The 14,279-nt window shown below is 48.8% G+C and overlaps 1 protein-coding gene across 1 annotated transcript in view; it reads left to right on the top strand.

The window, feature by feature from the left end:
* LOC144179956 (ubiquitin-conjugating enzyme E2 Z-like) overlaps nt 1-14,279 on the top strand; it is a 34,114-nt gene that overhangs the window by 4,481 nt on the left and 15,354 nt on the right. Inside the window, exon 2 of the mRNA XM_077708370.1 lies at nt 6,065-6,137. Coding sequence (XP_077564496.1) covers nt 6,065-6,137 — 73 coding nt within the window. The remainder of the gene's footprint in view (nt 1-6,064; nt 6,138-14,279) is intronic.

Below are 14,279 nucleotides of genomic sequence, written 5' to 3'. Positions count from 1 at the left end.
TAAATTTAGGGCACATTCTTTACAAAGCAATAAGAATGATGGGACAAACAGTGGAAGTTACGAAAGCACATGTAAACATAGAAGTACTGATGCGTTCTGCTGTTCGTACTGCGCACAGCATGCTTTGTTTCGCAGCACAGCACTACGGGGCTTGGGGTTGTCTCAGACGACACTGGCCGATTGACGCAAGCAACGGTGTCTTACGTGACCCCATTTGTCGAGCGAGCACTGTTTCAGGGAACGAATATTTTCTCCCAGAACAAAAACAAGCCAGGTTTAAATGCGGGCAAAAACAAACCAAACGCTTGCCACGGTATGGTGGCTCCATCTAGGTTACGGAACGTAAAGAAACGCGGGAACAAACCAACACCGCTGTGCAGGGTGGAGACAACCTTCGAACGGTCCCGTGCCGCCGCAATTGGGCCAACGGGCTCAGCGCGTTATTCTTTTCGTTTCCCACGAGACCTAGCAATGGGAAACAGACAATATGATTCAAACTTCTTCAGTAAACCGCGTTGCGGCGATAATTTTAGCGCGATTTTGACACAATGACTTGCTTCGGCGGCGAGCGAGCAACCAAAAATGGCGGCGCTAGCGTATACGAGTCTCTACCCTGTATGGCGGATGCGTGAATGAAGGTACTCTAGGCTGCAGAGCGGTCGGTTTCAGTGATGTCACTTGGGACCACGAAAACGCACGATTGAGCGGGAAAATCAAAATTTTAACCTAAATTGTTTAATTTCTCAGTGAATAAAGCACCGTTTGTATCGGGACAAGCGCTGGGAAGGAGCCATGAAGAGAAAATGCAAGTTGGTTTTATTCGAAAGATTTCGTGTTTTATAGTGCCCCCAGCGCTTGTCCCGATACAAACGGTGCTTTATTCACTGAGAAATTAAACAATTTAGGTTAAAATTTTGATTTTGCCGCTCAATCGTGCGTTTTCGTGGTCCCAAGTGACATCACTGAAACCGACCGCTCTGCAGCCTAGAGTACCTTCATTCACGCATCCGCCGTACAGGGTAGAGATACGCTAGCGCCGCCATTTTTGGTTGCTCGCTCGCCGCCGAAGCAAGTCATTGTGTCAAAATCGCGCTAAAATTATCGCCGCAACGCGGTTTACTGAAGAAGTTTGAATCATATTGTCTGTTTTCCGTTGCTAGGTCTCGTGGGAAACGAAAATAATAACGCGCTGAGCCCGTTGGCCCAATTGCGGCGGCACGGGACCGTTCGAAGGTTGTCTCCACCCTGTACAGCGGTGTTGGTTTGTTCCCGCGTTTCTTTACGTCCCGTAACCTAGATGGAGCCACCATACCGTGGCAAGCGTTTGGTTTGTTTTTGCCCGCATTTAAACCTGGCTTGTTTTTGTTCTGGGAGAAAATATTCGTTCCCTGAAACAGTGCTCGCTCGACAAATGGGGTCACGTAAGACACCGTTGCTTGCGTCAATCGGCCAGTGTCGTCTGAGACAACCCCAAGCCCCGTAGTGCTGTGCAGCGAAACCAAGCATGCTGTGCGCAGTACGAACAGCAGAACGCATCAGTACTTCTATGTTTACAAGTGCTTTCGTAACTTCCACTGTTTGTCCCATCATTCTTATTGCTATGTAAAGAATGTGCCCTAAATTTAAGCGCAAATCGCTCGTTCGTCTAGTTTGTAAGTTCTACCTAATTTGCGTCTGCTTCTGCCAGCCTCCGCCAATCGCAGAGCTTAGCTCATGTGACGACATAGGTTGTGTTGCGGGAAATGAGCTGGTGGGTCGCATGACCATTCCCGTTTTTCCTAATTATGTAGCTTATTTGAGCGAAGTTTACGTTAAAAGTGGTGTCAGTATGATTCTAACGAGACAATCTTTTGATTGAACCAAACTTGTGTTTTCTCTTCATGGCTCCTTTAAGCAGTGCAACGGCGAAAGTATGAGGGGAAGGGCGCTCCTTGGCGGCGATGCATGGTAAAGTGTGAGGTCCCCTGGGGACAGTGAGAGAGATGGCGCTATAGCCGCGCGTGCCGCCCTCCCCCTCACACTTTTGCCAGTGGCTGCTCTCCGTTTTCTCTCCCGTCGTTTCAGCGCAATTTTATTTCCACCATGTGAGACAAACTAGCTCGTCAGAGCGCTTTGAGGTTTTTGTATGTAAATACAAAAAGTTCTTTGATTCGAACTTCCATAATTCGAACTGTACTATTTGGTCCGGCCAAGCTCCATAAAAGTCTATGTATAAACAAGGCTGTTAATAAGAGCTCGAGTGTCCTCCACCAGGGATAATTCGAACAACGCGCCACTGCGCCGGCTGCATGGAGCCTAGTGTACGGCCAGAGAAATACGCCCGCAGCCTACACACGACACTGCATGGGTCGCCTTCGGAAGGGAGAGAAAATTGGAAAAAGAAGGTGGACAATCCGGTAAAACCACCAATACGCCCATGGCGGACGCCTTCGAAGACGTGTTCTTTGCGGACTACGTCGTTGTGAACGCGCCTCCAGTGCTGCGTATTGTGCTTGTAGATGAGGTTTTCGGGCCCGTTCGATTCACCTGCACCACGTGAACCACTTCAGAAGGTGCAGCCCTTCGCCATTCGTTTAAATGCTGCAGCTCCTCGGCCCCTGAACTGCGCTGTTTGATTCACCAGTCGTGCGGACGAGTGCAGGACAAGTAGATGTCTTCCCCTTCCCCTGCACTCGGTGCCGAGAGGGTGCAGAAGCAGACTGGCTCCGTTGGTTATGCAGGATGTCGTAACCAACACTGCACTGCTGTGAACTAGTTTAAGAGCTGCAGGGTAAATAGAACGTACCGGAAATTTCTAATCTCAGAAAACAAAACCTGACGCTGCCAGTCATCACAAGTAGATGGATGAGGACTTTGCACCAAAGCGGGAGCCAGTTAGAAAGTCGTGGCCGTGTTTAATGCTGCCCTTGTTTTTTCCTTGCCGACTAGCTCTTGTTCAGTTTTGATAAAGGCGAAGAGGAGGCATTCCGCCACATTCGCTCGTTAGAGCAAAGGCGATTGCTGTCGGCTTTAAATACGAAAAGCAGGTGGGGATAACGGAATTGTTCAAGCATCAAATTGTTGGCGTGCCCTAATGCCTTCCCGTCGTTGTGTTCTGTTGCTATTCTTAACTTTCAATAGTTCTAACTTTCGTTAATTCAAACTGAGATGCTGTCCACTTCGAGTTCGAATTAGCGAGCTTTAACTGTAGCGTCACGCTCAGACAAAACATGGCACCACTTTTAAGATTTCAGAAAATTTGTGGAAATTTTTTTCTGCTATAAATACGCTGGCTCTAATATGAGCTAGAGGCCATGCACTCCACAAAAGGCGGTTGGCTGTCCCTTTAACTGCGCAGATTACGAATTGCCCGGCGATGCGATGCACTTTAGTATACTTACACCAGTCATTTATCCGTCCCAACGGAAGAAATATATCACCGCTGAGGCTTCTGCGTAAACGCTTTTGATCCCTTTCCTTCGTTTCTTACATTCGCAACAATCTTTCCGTTCTCAAAGGGACACTGAAGTGAATTTGTGAAGCTCCTGTTTTTGCTTGCACAGCGTAGACTGGCTCAAAAAAAAAAAAAAAACTCTTCATCGCACATTTGATCGATCAGGCGGTATTTCTTTCATAAAGAAATACCGAAAGACGAACTACCATGCGCGGTCTGCGGCGGCCGCACCAACTAAAACAGTGACGCCCATTCAAGGTGCTACGGGATTGGACGATGTCCGAGATTAGAATTCAAACCAGTTTCGGTTCCGGTACTGTGAAACAGCATGCTTCGCATCCGATGTTATCGTTGGCTGGGCATTCTCGATATCTCAGTAATCGGCATACCGCGCTTCTTCCATATATGTGGTCTGCTGTAAAATGCGTCAGATAAGCCTACCGGCAAGGGTTGGAATGCTAGCAATTAGTACTAGCGTAGGAACGCACTCGATGAACGCCCTCCGAGTCACCGGAGACGCTCAAATGCCATGCGCTTTTTCCCCTCCTTCGGAGCAGGCCCAGGGTCGGCCGATTCGGAACTGCGTCCGAAAGAAGTCGGTGCTAATGGCAACACCACGCCAACGAGACCTCCCTATAGCGTGTCAGTGTCAGTCCGCACACGTTCTGCGAACTCGATCGGGGAGCAATGAATGTTACAGCGCAAAAATGGGGAATAGAGTATAGAAAACGTTGTCCCAAAACAACTTAATCATCTTGAAAATGTGATATCTGGGGCTTAAACTTGCGAATTTCAAAGCAGTATACCTAGCGTTCAAGACCACCTGGTAATATGTCAGTGCTGTCGGGGGCTGAAATTTAAAGTATACAATGTATAGCCAGTTTCCTTTTTGTTTAGTTTTAGCATTACAAGCAACTTACAGGACTATTTCTTGAATAAGGCTCGGGCCATTGGCGTCCCCCAAATTTCCACAAATATCTCATGTCTACCGACTGCATTCCTTAGGCGGAAAAGCATTCGTAGGTGTGCGGTCGTGCTGTTGACTGCTGTGCTAGTTAGGTCAAAAAGTGTTTCCTGCAGCTTGGTTTTGCGCTGTGCGACAAACGTTTCGGTTTATTTTAATTCGTTGGTATGCATATTAACTTCGCTGACCCTTCTGCCGCCTTCAATAGGCCTTAGATTTTTCTACTAGCGTACCAGTCAGCGCGGCGTCGCACGTGTGCGTTTGTGGAGGGACTTGGACTTAGAGCTCAATACAGTCTACAATATAACCAACTAAAAACGAATTCTTCCAGGCACATACGTTCCGTGGATTAGTTCCAACTGAGCGAATGAATTGCGACGATCCACCGGTGGCCGGCCGACTAAACGCTGGGCTGAATGGTTTTGTCATAGGTGCAGTAGCGCTATCAAGCCAGGCCACCTTGTTTTTACGTCATACGAAACATCATGGGAAATCGGCAAGAGGATGCAGAGATGAGGAAAGCATTTTCGAATTGATTCGTTACTGAACAAAGGCGCGTAAACGCAGAGAGTGGTCAAAACACGGCCTAGAGACTCCAGAGTACACTCTGCGGTAGTAATCCCGCAATGTTTACAAATCACTCACGTGTTCGGCTTTGAAAAGAAATTCACGGCACCATTTCCGGAGCACCAAGCAGATGCGCGGCGAATCATGGATTTTTAATTGCAGTTGTCATCGCTCTTGCGCTGGCCGTCGACGTTACGCAGTGAATGAAGTGTCTGAAGGACGTGTGGCAGGTGATTTGTCCAGAAAAACTTGCATTTTTAAAGCGAAGCCTTATATCGCTAGACCAAAACGGTCCTGTGGACGCAGAAAAATCTTCCCCCGTAAACAGACAGGCATGCGTTAAAAAAGACGTTGGAGATGAGTTAGTAGTCAAAGGGAGAACGTGTGGCAGGGTTCACCTCGCTCATCGCAGGGCGGGCAGGCAGTGCGCCACTACGTGAATCACATATCAACGGATAACTGCGGACAGGGGCGGAAGGGGTTCGGGCGAATCAGTGTCGACCTGGCAATGGCAAACAGCGGCCGCACGTTACTTCGAAATTGCAAGGCCACACATCGTACCACTTCTGAGGATCAGTCGGTTTGACTCCGCGACCAAGGAACGGGAGTGAAAGAAAATGCCCCAAACATGCAACGTATAATGGAAGAACGTCTTGATAGTAGCGCGCTCACACAGTGACACAAAGAAAAGAGACGACAAACCACAGCGCTGCGGTTTGTCGTCTCGTTTCTTTGTGTCTGTGTGTAAGTGCGCTACCATCAAGATGTTCCAAATGCAATACCAACGAGCCCAGTTGTCACTTCTTCTACATTATAATGGAAGAGACTTTAACAAAGCATGCAAGGTGTAACACAGCTTTAAACACTGGCCGCACTTAACAATTTCGCTTGTTAACCATACAGAAGAACGCATGGCGCATTTTTTCGAAAAAACATCGAAAATTTGGTCACATAAAACCGTTTTTCGCTTATCACCTGTCGTGCTTTAATTTGATACATTTACCTGCTTACATTTTATGCCTTCCGTAATATGCTCGCTAACCCTTGTATGGCACGAGCACACATTTATTTAGAGGTTAAATTTCGTTTCTATCCGCCAGGGACCTCAAGGACCTATACGAACAGCCACCTCCGGGAGTGTTCGTTGCAGCAGAGGAGGAAAACATAACCAAGGTGAGCGTCTTAACGAGAATTAGCCTCATCTGCACTTTCATGTCCTGTGCTGCTGAGCCACGGCCGCTCGATGGAAACTAACCTAGTTTCCATCGAGCGGCCGTGGCTGAGCCAAGAGCGCGGGTTCAGTCCAGGCCGCGATGGTAACTCTTCAAATGGTGGCTAAAAGCGAAAACACGTGTGTTGAGATTCCGGGGCATGCGCAAGACCGCCAGGTGGCCAAAATTATTCCGCGGCCCTCCACAACGGCGTCGTAGCCAACGTGCAGCTTCGGCTTGTTAAACCCCGTAATCAATAGGGCTCCTGCGCTGCCCAGGGGGCGCTGCGAAACCGACTTGCGGGAAGTACTTCCGGGTAGTACAAATCTGCGGGGGTCCCTTGGATCCCGTGTTGACAGAAGCAAAATGAGCTCGATACTCCCGATTGTTTTGCGACATGGTCTCCAAACTATCCCCGACGCGTCCGATCTCTTCCGGCAATCAACTTGGCTTTATAAGAAAAGCTGTGCAGCGTTAAGTACGTTTACAGCGTCGACAAAAGTGCTGGGACGGTGACGGCGCTGTGCCCTCTGCCACTTGCAGGCTCGCAGATCGATGGTCGAATGGAGTGAAACTTGAAGTGAAAGGTTCTTGTGTAAACTAATACACTTGGTGACAAGGACGTTTCAACAGCAGGCGATAAAAATAGAGTAGTTACGCAATCGGTGGTTATCGCGCGTAAAAGTTTGCGAGACAGGCGGACTGCAGGCTCGTCTGCAGCGGTGCCCCGCGCTTTTGCGTACGTGCATGCCCACTATGCGTGTAATTTCATTAAACACTGCTGGTTTGCGTCACCGTTATACGACTACACGGTGCAGCGCTAGCTTGCCGTTTCATTTCGTGGTTCAGTGACAAAATGCAGCGAGAGTCAGAAGCGTGAAATCTGTTTTGTTATTCCAAAAGTAGTGGCCGTAAAACAGAATGGTCGGGCGAGCGAACTGAGTGGCCGTCCCGTTTCCTTGTTTGCTCTCACTTTATTTAATTACGCTCTTGCATCACATAACCCCCAGTTCGCACTTAGCAGACTAGAATAAGGGTCGGCAACGTATTCAGGTGTAGTGACGAGTTGCATGAAGTCGACACGACGGAGGGCTGGGTGGCAAATCAGGTGGAAGGGGGGGGGCTTTGAAGGCAAAAAGAAAAAATTCAGCGGATTGCGAATAATATTTGACAATAATCTGGCAAAGTGTGAGTTATCTTCGTGATGTTCTTTTCCCCGGGGCTTCTCCTCCAAGACGCAGCAGCGCTGAGGATCTGACCCCGGGTATCCTCAACCGACAAACTCAGCCTCCGATACAAAACTGTAGATTTATTTACAGCCCGGCGGGCGATTAAAAACGGTACTCGCGCGGAGCCCCAAGACAACGGGCCGCGAGCTGCGGCGTCCCGATGTCGTCTCCTTGTCTTCATCTTCCCTCCACCCGGCCGCTGGGGGCCAGGGAAGAGGGAAAAGCGAGTCCTTCGTGGGGGTCCAACCCCATGTGGTGGCCATTAGCGCATCCGGTACGGGCAGGCGCGACCTTCCTCGGAATGCGCGACGTTTCAAGGCGCCGCGCGACACGTGCGTTTCATTACCGCACCAGTTGGTGTGCCGAAATGCCCGACAGTGTGAATATGGGGAACAATGCAGCTGGAAGCGATCAATTTTCTGTCCTTGCCTCCCCGTGAAACACTATTTAAGGTCAAAACGGGCGTGTCGGCGTTCAGGTTGTTAATAACAGGGGGAGGGGGGGGAGGGGGGTCCTGACAACGTGCTGGAGGCCGCATAATACAGCCCCGCGGGCCACATTCGGCCCGCGGGCTGTAGGTCGCCGACCCCTGCAGTAGATACAACCACCACAGTCAGTGACGATCGCATGCAAATACTTGGTCTGTGCACCGTGTATGTAGCTGTGTTATGTTATGTAAACATAGAATTACACATCTCTGCAACAGCTGACGTGCGATTTGGTGCTTGGTTTGCGTCCTTTAGTTGCGCTTAATTTGTTTATTTGACGCTGTCTTACCTACTCGCTAGTATACATGTACCCTAGCTGCCGTTCGTAAATCGTATGACGTAAAATGTTAAGCAAGAATCATTTAGTTTGCGAAAATACAAAATAAAATTTCCACTCGTTTTGAAGGCGTTGCCAGGCCAGCAGTGTCAGCTGAGTCGGCTGCGCTTCTCGCGTCGTCTTGCATATGCTCCCGCTGAAGCAACCGTTTACAGTTACCTCAGTCTATAGGATGAGCAGCATTCTGTGTTTATGGTACACTTGCGAACTCTTTCTTTGTCAACAGTACGCAAGAAGAAAGAACGATAAGGATCGTCAGGAAGTTAGACCAACCCACTTGGGGATACTGTCCCACGTCGCTAAGATCGCGACAGCTCGCTCAAAAGAAAGCTGATAAATCCGCTTGTTGCAGCGGATATTATTTTGTTTAGCCTCTGCAGCTACTTTAAGGGCATTTTAGTCAGTATGCAGTCACTTAAACACACCACAATGTGATTAAATTAAGTACAACCAACTTTTGCTCTGGCTTGTAATTGAAAACACATGGAGGGCGCTGAGGGTCGTCTGCTTTTGTACTACCCGGAGGCGTCGGCCACTAGGGGAGCTGCATGGCGTCAAAATTCCAGCGCAAGAGCCCTATATCACGGTTCGCTGTCTGCCTAACAGACGTAATAGCTTAATAAACCCACCGTTCGTTTAAGCCCACAAAGCTTGAGGGCGCACTCAAAAGTTCTGTAAATATTGCCGCAATACTGAGAAATTTTCAATAACAAGATGTAAAAACACGCTGGGAAACTTGATTCGCAGACTAATAGGACTCGGTGCTCAGCGTGGACAGGCGTTTGTCTTTTCAGATCTTGCGTTTTCGTTTCCTGCTCTTTCCGCGGCCATCAATCCTTACCGCAATACAGATTCTGTATTATCTCTGCTTGCTCCAATAGCGCGAACCTTGTTTAGCCTTTTTTTGCAAAGCGGCTGCAGGCTCCCGCAGTAGCGCAGTTTACAGCAAAAGGTGATTCTCGTATGATCTACACCCGGCCGTGTCTTGTTTCTTCGTCTTAACGGGTGACCACGGACCATGTTTGGGACATGTGGGAACGCAACAGCATTCATCAACCTGTTAGTGCTGGGTTATCACTCAAATTTCTGGTTCGCAGAAAGGCAGCTCGGTGCGCTTCTGCGTTGATAACCGTGCACTTATGTATGCGATTCCCGGAATAGACGATGCTTTGGACAGCTTGCAGGGTACGGGATATACGTACACCAGCCCTTACCTTCCCAAGGCTACTCCAGGTTTTAATAAGTGAATCCGACAGGCACAACGGCATTGCTACACCCAAGGGCCTTAATGACTATGCAGTACTCCCGCTGCGTTTTAATGGCTTATGGGCTAAGTGCTGTGTGAGCTGAAGTGAAAAACATGTTTATTTTGCATTGGTGGTGTCCTTACCTTTCCTTTCACTTTTCCTTAACATATTTTGCATCTGGATGATGTGCTGACATGCTTTTTGTGCTCTGTCCTTTAGATCGATCAACGCATTGAATTGTCGTTTTTCCGGCAAAATTATTGAAGTATTCTGCCGTGCCTTCAGCGAACAAGGCATGAATCCCGACATAGACCAATATTACAGGTGTTCTCAACTTTTTTCTTCCACAACACACAAAAATAGTTCCCGGACAATCCACTCTGTGAAAGTCCACCAAGCCCGTGTGCGATGGTGTGTTAACGTGGTGCTTCCCCTGCGAGTGTGCGCCCGACGTTCGTGCCGAAGGTCAGAGTCTGTCGCACCCGTTGCAGCTGTAGCCGAAGTAATTATGCAGAATATTTTTTTAGAGAGGTGGGGGGGGGAGAACTGGCGTACGCGCCCTTGAACTGTCTCATGTTGGCACCTTTGTGCCGAAGGCTCTTGCGGCACTCAGGATATGCAGCGCCGGTTCTCGCTCGTCGCTTATTTCCCGACTCGCGGCAACGCTCGTCGGACGCCGCATTACTATCCGCACGCCGTCGAAAGCTGCACTCGCGTAGCTGTTATGGGGTTTCGTTAGCGTAGTATCAACAAGTTGTCTTTTTTCTGCAGCACTCAATGTGGGAAAGGACGCCTACAAAGACCATGCTGACGCCAATCTTCTTGAAATCGGCTTCTAGTTAAAGCGCATTGCTGAAAATACATTAATTTCAGGGGCAATACAAGCCAGCTTATGTCAAAATATCAAGGCCCTCTGACCTTATCGGTGTAAGCTTGGTCTTTATGAGGCAATCAATCTTACACTGACCACCTCAGAGTCGACTGCCCTTCTAAACGCAAATGCAGTTCTGAAAAGACATTTTCATGGGCATTTTAAACCATATTACATCAGAATGTGAAGGCGCTGACACCTAATCGGTGTAAGCTTGTTGTTTGTAAGCTGACTTTCCCCATTTCCCAAAGGGACGCCACAACATCCCGTATCCCGCAAAAACACTCCGCAGCTTCTTCGGACACGCGTCTTACTTCCTCTTGTTCACGCTTTCGCCGCTGTTTCTGCAACTCTCAAGAGACTTCTGCACCTCGAAGTTCCCCTCATGTAATCTGACGATTATTATAACAGCTTATCAAGATACCAAAGACACTCTCACTTCTCGCACAGTGTTGTGCGAGAGAGATAAAACGAGACCGGCACTTATTTATAGCGACGCCAGAGGGACGATCATTGGCGCTGTCGTCCTCATACGTCATGATCAGTCTACAGTGTGCACATTTGGATTCGGCTATTCGCCCTTTCACGTCTGGTGTAGCAAGCTACAGCATGATCAAACAGAGGCCTTTGGCTGTCGTTTGGGATGTACATAAACGTCGACGATACGTATGGCCGCCATTTCCCAATTGTGACAGAGCACGGCGCACTGTGCTAGTTCTCGAATCCCGAAATAGTTGCCGGGATGTCTATGCCACTGAATTCTGCGTTTACAAAAAGACGACTTACCTGCCACGTGTATGTCGGGAAAGAAACACCTTGATGCGGGCGCCTCAACACATCGCCTGCTGTTGTTACACTTACGAGATGCTTGCCTAAATTCCACCACAGTTTTTTTGCCGTTCGCGCTTGTTGACTCCGTCGCGATCACAGGATGCCATGATTTCAGGGAGGTCCAACGGGGAGGTCGATATTGCAAGACTATAGTCGACTGACCGCACGCCACAACATAGCCTACGAATAGTCGCCCACGACGCGAGCTAACAAAATTTTCGCGTGTATACATGGAGCGCTGTGTTGCTACAGTTAGCACCCTACATGAAAAAAAAAAAAAGGTTTTTGTTGCGCCTCAGGCTTTGTAGCGGCTGAGTTCAGGAGCCTTCCACAACAATGTTGTCGCTGAGCACATCAGCTATTACAGAACGCAGGACCTGATCCGGTGCGCTGTTTTCTCCTGGTATATTTACAAAGGCTTCTCTGTACGTCGCGTCCTGTACCTCGTGTCAGCGCCGTCAAAAGCGCCCTACATCTCTTTTCACTGCACATATCACTTATCCTGCTCAGCCTTAAATATATCTGGATTTGATTGCACGGGTGGTAACCTGCGATTGTTGAAGGTTGCTGCTGGATTGTGACTGCTGCTGACAATTTCACACGTAGTGATGAGATGGCTTCCGCGCGTACTGGATGCCCTGAAGACGTATCCAGCTTATCGCAAATAATCCTGTATCGGGCTCGGCGCGCCTGATATTTTTTTGGGTGATCGAAGCAACATTTTCGCTCAAACATATTTTCCTGGGCACAATGCCGCACGAACAATTTACACACTGACTACTGGATATCAGCTTCAGACGAACGGCCTTACTGCAGAGCCTCTTCATCATACGTTTTCCGACATGATTAACTTGCACATCATGCCTGATCTTTCTTTTTTTGCAGTGAAGTTTAGTGTTCTCACTGATGGCGTCTGTAACGCAAAAACGCCCTGCAGGAAAGCCAACTTTCTCTGACGATGAAGATGAATGATTGTGGGTAAGGCGAAAGAAAAAGACTCTTCAGTGTCCAGAATAGAACCTCGGTCCCCCGCGCTATGAAGCCGGCGTCTATCCTATTGCTCCATTTTCACATGGTCGAAACTTAGTCGGAACTCAGACGACAACCGAAGAATTCGCCACGAGAAAGCTTCGCGTTCAACCAACGTCGTGGTTAGGCGGAGGGGTGCATGAGTTTTGTTACATTCGCGTACAATACGGCAACCCCACCGACCACTTGTTATTTCCTGTTTTTGTGCACGGCGGACTACTGTATTTTGTCCTCGACACCCTGTTCTTTCCCGCAACTCTGTCGAACTTTGCCAAAGGTTTCGAACGTCTTATGGCTCACCACAAATTCTGCCGCCGGCTTGGTCTGGAGACACGGATGAATATCTGCCTTATACGCATAACAGTGCAACAGCGCTTAAGCGAAGACAGTAAAATATTACACAGACACGAGCAAAGACACAGAAAAAGACACAGACATTATGAACCAACCAGCTCAAACCCAAACGGTAGTTCGATTCTGCCTTAAACGGCACCCTACCCCGCACCGTTAATTTCAACCCGCCGATGAAGTCCTTCAAAAGACATACATCTGTGTACCTCAAAGTGAAACGTTCCTTCACGGTTTTAGCGCACCTAGGGCAAACACCACCAACTAATTATGCGTAATCTGTGTTACTGCACCTTATGAACCACCGTCACCGAGGCAACGAGGTCATTCATGTGTTGCTGCCAAGGACTTTCCGTCCTACCTTTTCACTGTGGATGCGCCCAGACGGCTGTTTTTGCGGATGGGAAAATTAGTGTGAGCGTCAAGCTTTGCCGATAAATTGGTGTTCACATTTTCAGATAAATCGATGTTCCAGTAATTACCTCCTTCAAGAATTTTCTTATAGCGATGAGTATTACTGCAGTAGTTGCAATTCAAAGCAGCGCATTTTCGTTCATGTCGCATTACCCTCTCATTTCGCTTTTCTCACCTCCCCGAGCGAGTGCTCCGCTGTGATACACCTATTACGCCTCGCTTCTCGTTGACGTCTGCAGCAACATCCGGTTGCGCGCGCTCTGCTACTGCGATAGTACCTCGTCGCAAGCATCGCTTTGGGGCGGAGCCGTCTGTCTATCCGGGTTCTGTTTGCGCCATTCTGCTTATCAATCCTGCAATCCGCTCACGGCTGGAAAATCTGACAAAGGGAATGTGGCGGAATTTTTACGTTTGCAAACTACGCCGAAAGATCGCGCGGAAAGGGAACAACCCCGTCAGAGTCACTTCGCAGATGCGGCGATGACATGGGTTGGTACGTATAATGGGAGTCTAATATGTGTGAGTGAATGACAAAGAAATCGGCTCAAAATTTGTTAGGCTGGGCACGTACACACTCTCCGATCCGACGTTGTTTTACATACTGCTTAATTGGCCACTCGTTCGGGCTAATCTCAGCTTTGTCGTGCTGTCGTGACGCCATAGAAGCACGTAAACATGTAGTAGTAGTATTCCATTCCGTAATTCCGATCGGTTCTGAACATTTACAACCGTAACGAAAAAAGCAGCTGACGAATGGCATGTTACGGCGCAGATCCCTTTTTTAAATTCAGAGCATTTCTTTAACTGACGATGTCACCCGGCGTTGGCGTGCCTCGTTGTCCGCAACAGCCGTTCCAGGTGCGCCCTCTCCCCCACTCCTCCTCGCCTGCTCTCCGCTGCTCCTCGCGTTTCGCACTTGATAAACTGTTTACTTCATAGCGAGAGGTGAGCCGAAGCCAAAGAACAATGCCCCGACGGACGAGGTTACGGTACAGGACTCGAGCAGAGTGACAGCATTGATTCAGTGCTCAAACAGGAGTGAACTACAGCGCTTGGAGGGGTCTTATTTATACCCAAAGCGCTAACGGTCGAAACAAGCGTTCCTTCTAGATTGCGCACACGTTACGAACAGCACAGACACACACAACACTCTTTCCAGAGTTTGTGAGCAGTCGGTAGTAGCATCGCACGCTGAGTCGGAGAGAGGGGAGAGAGGAGGTCTCCGCAGCGGTCGCGGGACTTCCGTGTCCTTGGGCAAGTCTCGGCGTGTTGCGTCGGTACGCCACCAAAGCTTGATCATGCAGATAGCG

The sequence above is a fragment of the Haemaphysalis longicornis genome, unplaced genomic scaffold, assembly GCF_048455015.1.
Source record: "Haemaphysalis longicornis isolate Haplotype H1 unplaced genomic scaffold, Haemaphysalis longicornis Haplotype H1 scaffold_4, whole genome shotgun sequence".
NCBI lineage: Eukaryota > Metazoa > Arthropoda > Arachnida > Ixodida > Ixodidae > Haemaphysalis > Haemaphysalis longicornis.
Note: the sequence above shows the minus strand (reverse complement) of the source record. Positions and strands in the feature narration are given on the sequence as shown.